Source organism: Pinus tabuliformis, chromosome 7 (assembly GCF_031772625.1).
Source record: "Pinus tabuliformis cultivar Carrire ecotype Pingquan chromosome 7, CPIR1, whole genome shotgun sequence".
NCBI classification, from domain to species: Eukaryota; Viridiplantae; Streptophyta; class Pinopsida; order Pinales; family Pinaceae; genus Pinus; species Pinus tabuliformis.
The window spans coordinates 659,954,512-659,968,229 of record NC_142293.1 but is presented as its reverse complement, the minus strand read 5'-3'; the positions used below and the strand labels follow the sequence as shown (position 1 = coordinate 659,968,229).

The 13,718-nt window shown below is 31.3% G+C and overlaps 1 protein-coding gene across 1 annotated transcript; it reads left to right on the top strand.

Annotated features, from left to right (window-relative positions):
• Positions 1–1,046: 1,046 nt before the first annotated feature.
• On the top strand, positions 1,047–4,205 carry LOC149249173 (putative metal-nicotianamine transporter YSL12). The gene is made up of 5 exons (XM_089456190.1): positions 1,047–1,557; positions 1,636–1,808; positions 1,933–2,030; positions 2,174–2,308; positions 2,684–4,205. The coding sequence occupies exons 1-5, from the start codon at positions 1,098–1,100 to the stop codon at positions 3,987–3,989; spliced, it is 2,172 nt and encodes a 723-aa protein (XP_089312316.1). The 5' UTR covers positions 1,047–1,097; the 3' UTR covers positions 3,990–4,205.
• Positions 4,206–13,718: the final 9,513 nt, after the last annotated feature.

Sequence of the window (13,718 nt, the reverse complement as noted above, 5' to 3'; positions counted from 1 at the left end):
CACCATAATTTTTTTTGCATAAAAAATGGATAGGAATAAGATGTAAATAAATATACTTGTGAAGAATTATTTCTCATAGCAATTTATGTTTCCATTGACCAATGCAAATTATAATTTTTAATGGAACTTTTCAAAAAAACATAACTTCCAACTTGAATGGATCATTAACCTACCTTGCAAGACTTTATATTGCAAAACACTTTTGGTAATTTTATTAATAAAAACTAAATTACAATACACCTCTAAGATATTTCTTACATTACATCTACACATCTCTCACCTCAATACACATTGAAATTTACACTTAATACACTTCTCTCTTTTATATATAGATTCAAAGATAAAACATTATTGATAATTTTATTAATAAAAATTAAATTACTGTACATCTCTCACATATTTCTTACATTACACCTACACATCTCTCACCTACGTCAATATGCTAATCTCTCATTTATATATAGATTTCAAAGTTCCAAGTAACCTGAAGTAAAAGATGAATATAAATATGGGGATAACGCTAAAGATTCCTTTATTTTTAACTGTAAATTCCGGACGGTACGTTTTTATTCTTATCTCTTTAGAAATTGATATTTTGGCATCTTATCATATATATTACATACCCACTTAAAAGAGTCATCTCTTTAGAAATTGATATTTTGGCATATTATCGTATATATTACATACCCACTTAAAAGAGTCACGGATTGTTTCACACAGACAGTTAAGTTGGAACTTGGCTGGATTGAATAGTGAATGCTACATGAAATTTTGTGGTATTTAATGGTTTTGTGTGGATTTTGTTCTTTAGATTTTAAAATATTTTTAAAATACATGATACTCTGTGATATTTAATGTTTTGAGTTTGATTTTTGCATTTTAAATTTACAATTGAATAATGAATGGTACATGATATTTTGTGATATTTAATGATTTTGAGTTTATTTGGTCTTTTAAGTAAAAATAAAAATAAAAATAAATTCTAATTTTGTGATATTAACTGAGGACATATATAGAATTCATGGCATGCTTGGTCGTCTGAGGACTTTCTTAGCTCTGGCTGATACGATTCCTACTCTGATTTTTGTGCTTCCCAAATGGATCAATACATTTGTGAAAGCAGATCCCTCGAGGTACAGGATGGTCATGTTCATGGTCGAGAAGGGCTTGTAAAACGTGTTGATCATGTGAAGAATGGAGAAGAATTAAGCTCCGGTGATGCTAACTGGGAAAACAAGACCGAAGAGAAAGAGCTGAGCATAGAGCAGATCTTTGACGACAAGAAGGTGCCTCCATGGTGGGAACAGATCACATTCAGAGCAATGTTTGTGAGCATGCTCATGGGTATTATGTTTTGTATAATTGTCATGAAATTGAACCTCACCACCGGAATCATCCCTTCTCTCAATGTTTCTGCCGGATTGCTGGGATTTTTTTTCATCAAAACATGGACCAAATTCCTTGAGAAGTTCGGGTTATTGAAGACTCCATTCACCAGACAAGAGAATACTGTGATTCAAACCTGTGTGGTGGCTTGTTATGGGATTGCATTCAGCGGTATGTATGGATCACTCTGAAACTTTTTATGATGAATTATTATGCCATTTTGGTTTTCTGAATTGGATATAATGGCAGGGGGATTTGGATCATATTTGTTGGGTATGAGCAGAAAGATCTATGAACAGGCAGGCATAAATACTCCTGGGAATACTGCAGAGAATATCAAAGATCCAAGTCTTAGTTGGATTATTGGTTTTCTTTTCGTCGTGAGTTTTGTGGGACTGTTAGCTGTGGTACCGCTTCGGAAGGTAAGGAAATTTGGAATCGTAAGAATGAGTGTAGTTTTGATTTAGGATTTTTATGTTTTTATTTTTTGGTCGCGGTGAATGTGAATTTCAATTTTTCCTGGCTTTCTTCTTGGCTGCTTATTAGATAATGGTGATAGACTATAAGCTCACCTATCCAAGTGGTACAGCAACAGCTATTCTCATAAATGGATTCCACACTCCTCAGGGAGACAAGCTAGCCAGGTAATGCTAATGTGATGGCAGAATACATAATTGTTAGAAACTTTACGGATTATCAAGTGGATATAATCAGAGTCCAGTTGATCCCCACGTTGAAGTATCAACAATTTTTTCATCTTACACTGCATTGCCCTCAAAAATTGCAGAAAACAAGTCAGATCTCTTGGAAAATTCTTTACGCTGAGTTTTCTCTGGGGTTTCTTTCAGTGGTTTTTCACAGCTGGCGATGATTGTGGCTTTCAGAAGTTTCCTACTTTTGGATTAAAAGCTCGGGATAACAAGTATGTATTTGGGTTGGATGTCTTTCGTTGTCTTATACTGAACGGTTGGATGACAGTTTATTTGTTTTGTTACCCAATTTAATTACCCATGAAACATATCATAACTTCATACTGGAACACAAACTTATTTGTTGTCGATGGACGTTATTTAAATTGTTATAAATTCGTTTTCTTTTTCGCTTAACTCAACTTTATAGGAAGCTTTTGGAATCTGACGTTTAAAATTTTTTATCATTTTCAAAAATTGACGATCCACATAGGAAAAACTTTTATGTAGCTGAACTTCATTTGGTTGCAAATTCCAAAAATATTCCGAAATCTAACTGATAAAACACAAAATGGAGAAAAAAAGTTCTAATGATAAGTATATTGCAGAATTTTCTTCGACTTCAGCTCGACATATATAGGAGCTGGGATGATCTGTCCTCACTTGGTAAACTTGTCCATATTGTTCGGAGCAGTCATCTCTTGGGGTCTCATGTGGCCTCTCATTCATAACCAGAAGGGAAACTGGTACACTGCCGATGACTCGACTATGCAGGGTCTCCAAGGTTACAAGGTCTTTGTGTCTATTGCTCTCATATTGGGCGATGGACTCTATAATTTCGTCAAAATCATGGTCATCAGTGGGACCAATCTGTATAGTCAAAGGAAGGAAAAGAGGGCTCGAAATGGTCTTCCAGTGGTAAACAGTGATGGGAATGAGGCACCAGTGGATGCAGCAATACCCTATGATGAACAGCGGCGGAACGAGATGTTTATGAAGGACAGCATACCCTTATGGGTAGCCGGAGCTGGGTATGTGGCCCTTTCTGCCATATCCATAGGGGTCATCCCACAGATTTTTCATCCTGTGAAATGGTACTTTGTATTGGTGGCCTACATAGTGGCACCAGTTTTGGCATTCTGCAACGCATATGGATGTGGGCTCACGGATTGGAACTTGGCCTCAACATATGGGAAACTAGCCATCTTCATCTTCGGAGCATGGGCAGGGAAGGACGATGGCGGTGTACTGGCAGGCTTAGCTACTTGTGGAGTGATGATGTCAATAGTTTCTACTGCCGCAGATCTGATGCAGGATTTCAAGACTGGATACCTGACCCTGTCATCCCCAAGATCTATGTTTTTGAGTCAAGTGATTGGGACCGCCATGGGATGCATAATAGCACCCTGTACCTTCTGGTTATTCTACAAGGCCTTCAATGTGGGAGATCCAAATGGAGAATATCCGGCCCCCTTTGCACTGATCTACAGAAACATAGCCATCCTGGCAGTAGAAGGATTTGGTGCCCTTCCCAAATACTGCCTCACTATGTGTTATTGTTTCTTCACAGCAGCCATCGTTATCAACTTGATAAGAGACATTGTACCCAGAAAGGTCTCTCAGTATATTCCCCTGCCGATGGCGATGGCTATACCTTTCTACCTAGGAGGTTACTTTGCCATCGATATGTGCGTGGGGACAGCCATTGTATTCGTTTGGCAGAAGATCAACCGCAAAGATGCTGACGTAATGGTTCCTGCAGTGGCTGCTGGTCTCTTATCTGGAGATGGCATTTGGACAATTCCTCAGTCCTTTCTGTTTCTGGCTAAAGTCAATCCTCCCATTTGCATGAAATTCCTCTCCCGGAGCATGAACAGTAAAGTGGAAGGCCTAATCCAAAGAGATAAGAAGTAGATATTTATCCTGTTGCGAGTGTGATATGTACGAGGAAAGCAATTGTTGTAGATGTACATAATATGTGTAAGACTACTTGATGTTCTTTAGTGAGATGGTAATGTAGGCTCCAAGCTTGTATGGTGAGTAGTTTTAATGTGTATCTCTATACAGTGGACAACGAATTCTCAAATTTGAATCTCTGGATTTGGGTATATTTCTGTTACAACTTTGGGACTTGGAGTGAAAAAATTCACCTTACTTTTGATTATTTGATTTTAAAGAAAGGTTATTACTGAAAATTCATATAATAGGTTGATTGAGGAATTATGGATAACATCATTTTGATGGTTGAAACTATTACATTCAGGTTTTCATGATTTGAGCAGAGAGGTTTATTCTACATTTCACTATAGAGGGTAGAGGGATGTGCGAGTATGTCAGTGTTCAATTTGGAATTGACAAATGTCTTTCTTAAAATAAAAAGAAAATATTCTCTAAATAGAAAAGAAATATTGCCTATAATAAAAAATAAAAATAAATATATATAGTATATAATAAAATATCCAATATGAATAAGGAATAAAATGTTTTAATATGAATTAATATTGAATTATACTTAGAAATATATTCATAACAAAAAATCCATTTTAATATAGGTTGATAAAATAGTTCAATGCACATGCTATATAAAATATTTTCTATATTGTTTTAAAAAATTATCTATATATTTTATAAAACTATTGAAAGAAATAAAAAATACAATGTAATCTCTACAATATTAAAAATACATCTTTTTGCATTCTAAAATAAATTCACATCTTAAATAATAATAAAAAATAAAAAGTTGATCTCTCATATTAGATCTGTGGGTAATTATTGGTTCTCTTCCTTGAAACTTTATTGATTAGATTATTGGCTGGGAGTTTGCAATATAATTAAACATTTGTTTGATTAACTTCTTTGTTGCTGAATTTTTGGCTTTCGAGACGTTGCAAATCTTTGAAGTAATGTCAGAGGTAAAGAATATTGCTTTTTAGGGATAGACAATGTCAAAATGGTGTTGCGTACCATTGCTCCCGCCTTTTCTCATAGACTGAGCCACGTTCAGTAGTTCCATCTTGGAATAAACTAACTGCACCACTTTTACTTCGATCTAGGAAGCCCCACTGCCAAAGACTGGTTGCTGGCCCTGGTCAAAGAGTGTCGATAAGTTTCATTCCATTTTTTATATGAGGGATAGTACAAAATATTTTCCGTTATTTTAATTTAGTGTTGCATAAATGGTCAGTGAATTTTATGATTTGAAAAAGATTTATGAGATTGACGCTATGTGATTTATTTTATTAGTTTTAATCTCACTTCTTTATTTATATGAGCATCACCCCATACAATGAGTGTTAAGTAGACTTCAAAAATTATGAGAAATTAGTGAGTTACTGCTACCTCTAATAAAAATGTCATAGATGAATGAATAAGTTACTTAATGCATTTGAATCCCAAAAAATGATATCTAAATTAATAATTATTATTATTTTTAAAATAAATCAATATATAAGTTAAACACATATACATTTATATAAAAGATTGTCCTTAAGTTTCATTCAATTTTCTATATAAAAAATAATAAAATATATTTTCCGCTATTATATGTTGGTGTATAGTAGCACATCTATATAAATTGAGTATAAATTGAATGCTCATTGAATTCTATGATCATGACATTTAAATATAATTAAAAAAAATCTAAATAATAATACTAATTATTATTATTTTTAAAATAAATTAATATATAAGTTAAACATATACACATTTATAAAATATAAGATTTTTAATCATAATAATTCATTTCTATTTTTTATAATATTATAAAGATTCATTTCTATTTTTTGTAATATTATAGATTAATAATACAACATATCATAAATTATAAATCATATGAAATATAAAATATGCTTTTAAATTAATAAAATTAATTAAAAAGACAAAAATTACATAAATATTTTTTACATAAATTTCAATTTTATGATTTATGACTTTTACTTAAAAAAAATATTTTAAAATTTTTCAGGAAGGTTCTCTACTATCTACATAATAATTATTATTATGATATTAAATTAAAATAATTATTATTATGATAATAAATTAAATAAATAAGAAATGCGGAATGCCCAGAAACATCAATTTATAACAAATATTGCAAGGCATTGTACTCTTTTAAAAAGGAAAATTTCAAATTAATATACAAATTAGAAAAATTAATTACCTAATAACAACAAATTAGTCAAAATTACAATAGATATTTCCATACCATTTTATTAAATGTATATTACAAAAATGTGGAAAGATTTGGCCGCTAATCATCAAAAAAATCATAGAAAATTAAGAAGATGACGAAGACCTCACTGCAAGATCTATGATGAAGTATGTAGAAGACCCATTAGTATTAAGAAGTGTGCAGTCTTTTTGAATCTCTCCATGACTTACTGTGAGGACATCCAACTAAACGACGACTAAACCATCTTAAACATACTGAGCGCAAAACTCCATGACTCACTGTGAGGACATCCAACTAAACGACGACTAAACCATCTTAAACATACTGAGCGCAAAACTCCATGACTCACTGTGAGGACATCCAACTAAACGACGACTAAACCAAATTATTCGATAAAATTATTCGATGTATACACATCTCCAAATTATTCTACTAATCATTGAATATTTATTTCGATAAAACTACCCAACATTCATTTGCGGAAAGAAAAACGATAATGTCCATGGTTTAAGAAATAAATGCACTTACTAGGGCATTCACATCCTAACTATGTGTAACTTCCCTGAAATATCAATATAACATTTACCATTTATTAGAATATTTATATTCTAACTTAAATGATTCGCTTAATTGGTTGAAATGTTATAGTTAAATCAAAAAACGGTTACGGTTTACAGTTCTTTGTAACGACATTTTCATTCATTATTCACGGAGGATTTATGCTTTAAATTGCTTTTATGATGGAGACATAGAAATTTATATTTTAATGAGAAGTGTGTCAGTCTTCATTGGGAAGCAAAATGGATCGATCTATTGGGTGAGATATTGTTTTATAATTTCCATTAAAGAAACATTGTATTAACTTGCACAATGCACATTCCAGCTTTGATTGCAATCAATTTGGCAATATTCATGTTGCATTTGGTAACCATTCCATCACCGAGATGGATATCAATTCTTTGTTTAATAAAAATGACAAAGCGGAATGAGCGGGAATGCAAACGAATTTGGCAAGACATCGCTAGCAAAGAATTGGATGGATATGGAGGCAGAATTTAAGGGAACAACGAGTAGATTTGAAGGGTAGATTCAGATAAGTAACAGTGCTCCATTTCTTGAACAGTTGGCATGATTAGTGCACATAAAAGACACGTTCATAATGTTATTTCTTTCGAAAACAATGTGTGATTTTTCTTTTATTAATACTAATAATTATTTTGCCAAGTTCTTTGATAAGGAAACACTTTATGAAAAGAAAATTTGTTCTATTAGATTTTATTACAAAAGAAATATGCATTTGCATACGTTAAATTTAATAAAAGAAAACACACTTGAAACCTGCACACAAAATGATTAAAGAGATAATTATGTCTTTCAAGGAAAAAATATACGTTAACTATTTTTATGAAAATAGAAAGAAAATAAGATATTTTATTAAAGAAAAGATTGTGAATATATTTTTTTCTTGGTAAATAAAATATATTATTGCATGTAGATAAAGATTGTTATTATATATTTTTCTTGATAAAGAAAATATATTACTGCATGATTGTGATTAAATATTTTTCTCGGTAAAGAAAATGCATGTAGATTGTTATTATATATTTTTCTTAGTAAAAAAGATATATATTATTACATGTAGATAGAGATCGTTATTATATATATTTGCAACATTAAAAGGTAAATAACCTTTCTTGTATTTATATAACATTGCATATGTCTTTTATGTAAGAAAAGATAGGATGCATGCTCTTTTCTTAAAAAGAGAGATTGTGATTATATATTTTTCTCGATAAAGAAAATATATTAATGCATGCAGATGAAGAAGATTGTTATTATATATTTTTCTTAGTAAATAAAATATATATTATTACATATAGATAAATATTGTTATTATATATATTTGCAACATTAAAAGAGAAGTAACCTTTATTGTCTTTATATAACATTGCATATGTCTTTTATGTAAGAAAAGATAGGATGCATGCTCTTTTCTTAAAAAGGGGGATTTCGCACTGGTGTATGAAATAATAACAAATCCAAGTCATTTTTCTGGAAGAAATATTCTCATGGGTAAGAGAGTTATTTTGAAAAAAAATACATAATTATGAGAAAATATAATAACCTATGTATAGATGAAATGAACAGAGATAATATAATCATAGGAATCTTATGTGGAAAGAATATGTCTAATATGTCTTTCTTGTGTGTGAAAGATAAGTTAATGGTGTTAATCATAGGAATTTTCTGTGGAAAGAATATGTTTTTCTTGTGTGTGCAAGGTAAGTTAATGGTGTTAATTCCTTTGCAGGATTTACAAAAGTTACATGTTTTGGTGAGTAAAAAGGTAAATGATTTGGGTGTTACATATTGGATAGTCTGATTTAATTGCATGGTTTAATGCATAAAAGGTTACAATTATTATTATCTTAGCTCTTATGCCCAAAAGAAAGGTTGATTATGATACTTTCTTGAAAAAAATGCATGAGAACTTTATATGATACTTTCGTGGGAACAAATGTATAATAACTTTGTACATAAATGATAGAGAAAAACACATATGCACATATGCAGAAGCATAGAAACAATAGTTGATCACATGTATGAAGATATAACTATTGTGTTAGATATTTTAAAGAGAAACATGGATTTGTAGAACTATTGTGTTAGATTTTTTAAAGGGAAATATCGATTTGTGTGCAGAAAAGAGTAAGTATTATGGAAAATAAAACAAGTAGTTACTTGGAATGAATGTACTAGCTTTCCTTTGTAAAATACATATATTCACATGCAAGAAATAATGACTAATGCATGTCTTTATGCATACAATAGATTTTGTAAGTAGCTCTATCTTGGAAAAGATGTTTTTTGAAAAAGGACTTACATTTGCATGCATGATAATGATGTCTATCATGTTAGCTTCCCCTTAGAAGGGAACATCTACTGTATTGGAAAGATTACTTAGTTACAGGCACAAAAAAGAAGCTAAGAGGCTAGCTCTCTTTGTATAAGTTTTTATCTATTTACATGCATGAAAAACAAAGATAAGTTTCTAGTATCCTTTAACTGAAATAGATGGTTACATCGGTTTCCTTTGGATAAGAATATGTGTTGGTGCAAGAATGATCATAGTAATAGGGTAATTATTTTGACATGCTTGATAATGATTTGTTTATACATGCACAATGTTGTTAGAAGAAGCATGTTGTGATACCAATTTACATCTCATGTATTCACAGGAATAGATGTTAAAAGATTGCTTTTAAAGAATGATTATTCATTGATTAATACTTTATCTAATCATGTTACCAAAGATTGCAACAATGACAAGAAAGAATGGTGATTTGTGCAAAAGATAAATTATATTTAACATTATGGCATATAAGAACTAATGGTCCACGCTGATGAGTACGAGTTGCAGGATGATCCACTGATGAAATAATCATGCCACAAGGATGTAGAGAGTGGTCATTTGTGGGTAAATGGTTTCATGATCATTGTAGTCGATTTTAGCTACGTATGTTGTATTATAATTATATTTCATTGTAATATTTTGTGACAATGGTTAAGGGTTGGACTCCCTTATAAGCCATTGAGTGAGGGGTGAATACTCTCATAAACGTTTAATAATAAAATTAAACATTTGGTGGTTTTCACCCTACGGGGTTTCTAGGGTATATAATTGTTCAATTTGGTGATGTTGATTCTTTGCATAGTGTGATGTTGGTAATGTCAAGTATGTGATTAATTAATGTGGTTGAAGGAATCATGAAAAATGGATGCAAGGTTACAACATACAGTTTATGTTAATATACTACAAGAGTGGTTGTTAATGGTTATGTAGCATACTATTCCTTTACTAAAGTTACTTTATGTACTAATGAACATTCTATCTAATGGTTAATTAGGAATGTGTAATAGTGATTTGGATAATTACCCGTGGGTAGTTTGTGTAAAAAAAATTCTAACCCCCTGCATTTTCATGTGAGGTTATGGTGGTATGTTACAAGTGGTATTAGAGCTAAAGGTTGAAGGACTGGCAATTTTGGGAATTTTTAAGAAGAGAGGAAATCGAAGTATGCTACTAGTGAGCATCAACTCAGGTATGAGTCTAAGAACCTACATATTGATATATGCAGTAGACTACTTTTGACATGATATGTGTGATTCATGTTTATAACTGCAATGAGTAGTAAGTAATAAAGTTTTCTACAAAACTATGTTCATGACATTTGAATCCTAATGAGGATAAAAGACAATAAAACCTTTGTCACACTTATGAAAAATCTTGAACACTGACTAAGGAAAGTGACTATTAACTACCAACTTTTATAAATATCGAAATATTAATGATACATTTAATGAACATGACTGTAGTTTGAATGCACTACTTTTCATGAGTCAATGCATGAATGTAAATATGGGGAACATCCTTGAATAAGACAATAGAGTGTTTTAAAAGGACATTGGAAGAACCCCTTTAGATATTGAAAATAAACAATGAATCAAGTAGTGAGACTTGATTGTAATAACTAATTGTTGATTAAGTCCTATCATGGCTACATTAAGATGGCTGGTAGATGTGATTGGTTAGTGTTGCATGACTAACAAATAAAACTTATATGCATGAATTAAATTTGATTTAAGATTATTACAAATTGTAAACAAGTGATTATGGTAGCTACTTCATGTATCGGTCTACTAATGACAATACACTGTGGAGAAATGATGCATATTTATGATTAACGTTACTGACGAGATTAAGTAGTGGTAGTTTAATGGCCACAGGAAAACCTATCAAGGTAAAATCACATTGCAACTGTAAGTGAGAAAGTAGAATGTTATATGATATGCATGATTGTGTTACTTCGAAATTCAGAATGCATACAACATGTATGTTAGTTATGTTTCCTATCAATCTAGATATTGTGGACCCATGCTGAGGGTTAAATGTAAATGCATGGTGTACATGAATGTTTATTTTGTTAATGATAATGTTCATATGGTTCATTATGTAATTTTTTGTGGGAAAGAGTGCTAGAAGAGAAATTTAACATGACAGAATGTTGTGAAAGGCCAAAAGGCTTGGGTTGATGGTAGTTGTTTGCCTGGAGGGGTTGATGGCACTTAACTATCTGGATTTCCTCTCTCTAGAGATAAATGATCTCAGTAAGGGAAAAGAGTTGGCCAAGATGGTGAAGACAGTAAGAACTCTGTTGATTTGAAGCCTGTTGGAGGAGGCCCAAAATTCCTCATAGATGAGATGCTATCAGAGGAATAGGAAGAACGCTGCCAAGAGGAATCCCATATTGGACCCTATGTGGTCACTGGCATTCTTGAGCTGATTTTCCATTGGAATTCCATATTAGACCTGGTATGGTCTCTGCCAAAGAACTATCTGGATGTGAAAATGACTCGATTTGGTTGTGGAAACTGGTTTCCATCAATTGGGAGGAGCATTACTTTGCCACAATGGTTCTCGTAGGAGGACAAATTAATTAATTAGTTATGTGTTGTGTTGAAAATGAATTTGATATATAATTGTTTAAAATATGTTATGCACATCTGAACACGAAAGGAGCTTAGTGTTTAATAAGGAGTTATTGGAATTTTAGTTCCTTTATTGTATTACCAATCTTGTGAACATCTTAGTAGGGGCTAAGACAATTTTCACTTGGTGCAGTTATTGATTTTTTTATTATTATTAGAGAGTCAGGTTCTCTTTGGGTACTTTTAGAAGTACTTGTATGGATGTCTTTAGCAGGAGCTAAGAGAGTGTGCATGTGGTGCAGTGATTTATCATTTTGATGATTAGAGTGTTAGTGCTCTCTAAGTACTTGTAAAATTATTGTGATTTAAATATCACCTAACATTGCATAATTTATTCATAGTTAAAAGTATTTCATTTTGATTGAAAATGTTGTGACTAATATGATTATGTTGGATTTGTTAGTCATATATTACAGGGTGCTTTCCATGGAGTGAGGATGGGCCATCAAACCATTCTTAGAGAATTTTCATGAAAGAGGCCATGACTTCCAAGAGTAATCGGTATGGTAAGTTGGTATAGAGATTTTGCTTTGTGTATATGAATATCAGTAATGGCCAAGTGATGGAAAGTAGAAATTGAATATTGTTATAGCTGTAAATGCTTATGATTATTGATAAAATGTTATTAAATGATCATTTTCGATCTTTCTAGATAGGTGTCATATTTAAAAATTAATGATGAACACCGAGGAAGGTGTTCTCTTTAAGGGGGAGAGTATGTAACATCCCTAAAATATCAATATAACATTTACCATTTATTAGGATATTTGTATTCTAACTTGATTAATGATTCGTTTAATTTGTTGAAACGTTACAGTTAACAGTTCTTTGTAATGACATTTTCATTCATTGTTCATGGAGGCTTTATGCTCTAAAATGTTTTTTTTTACAGGGGGATGATGGAGACATAGAGATTTATATTTTAATGAGAAGTGTGTCCGCCTTCATTGGGAAGAAAAATGGATCGATCTATTGGGTGAGATATTGTTTTATAATTTCCATTACAAAAATATTGTATTAACTTCCACAATGCACATTCCAGCTTTGCTTGCAATCAATTTGGCAATATTCATGTTGCATTTGGTAACCATTCCATCATTGAGATGGATATCAATCCTTTGTTTAATAAAAATGATAAAGTGGAATGAGCGGGAATGCAAACAAATTTAGCAAGACACTGCTAGCAAAGAATTGGATGGATATGGAGGCAGAACTTAAGGGAACAATGAGTAGATTCTTTAAGGAAAAGATAAGTAACAGTGCTAGATTTCTTGAACAGTTGTCGTGATTAGTGCACATAAAAGACAAGTTCATAATGTTATTTCTTTTGAAAAGAATGTGTGATTTTTCTTTTATTAGTTTTCTTGGAAAATGAATACTAATAATTATTTTGCCAAGTTTCTTGAGAAGGAAACACTTCATGAAAAGAAAAGTTATTGTGTTAGATTTTTTTACAAAAGAAATATGCACTTGCATACATTAAATTTCTTGCAAAGAAAAGAAAACACACATGAAACCTGCACACAAAATGATTAAAGAGATAATTATATTTTTTCATGGAAAGAATATATGTTGACTATTCTTATGAAAATAGAAAGAAAATAAGATATTTTATTAAAGAAAATATTGTGAATATATATTTTTCTTGGTAAAGAAAATATATTAATGCATGCAGATGAAGATTTTTATTATATTTTTTTTTTAGTAAAGAAAATATATATTATTACATATAGATAAAGATCATTATTATATATATTTGAAGCATTAAAAGATATGTAACCTTTCTTGTCTTTATATAACATTGCATATGTCTTTTATGTAAGAAAAGATAGGATGCATGCTCTTTTCTTAAAAAGGGATTTCGTATTAGTATATGAAATAATAAAAAATCCAAGTCATTTTCCTAGAAGTGAATATAGATT

Excerpts from the sequence above, each read along its gene's own strand:
- LOC149249173 (XM_089456190.1), top strand. The coding sequence starts at position 1,098 with ATGGATCAATACATTTGTGAAAGCAGATCCCTCGAGGTACAGGATGGT. Across the intron at positions 1,558-1,635 it reads TTATGGGATTGCATTCAGCG|GGGGATTTGGATCATATTTG; the intron begins GTATGTATGGAT and ends ATATAATGGCAG. Across the intron at positions 1,809-1,932 it reads CTGTGGTACCGCTTCGGAAG|ATAATGGTGATAGACTATAA; the intron begins GTAAGGAAATTT and ends GCTGCTTATTAG.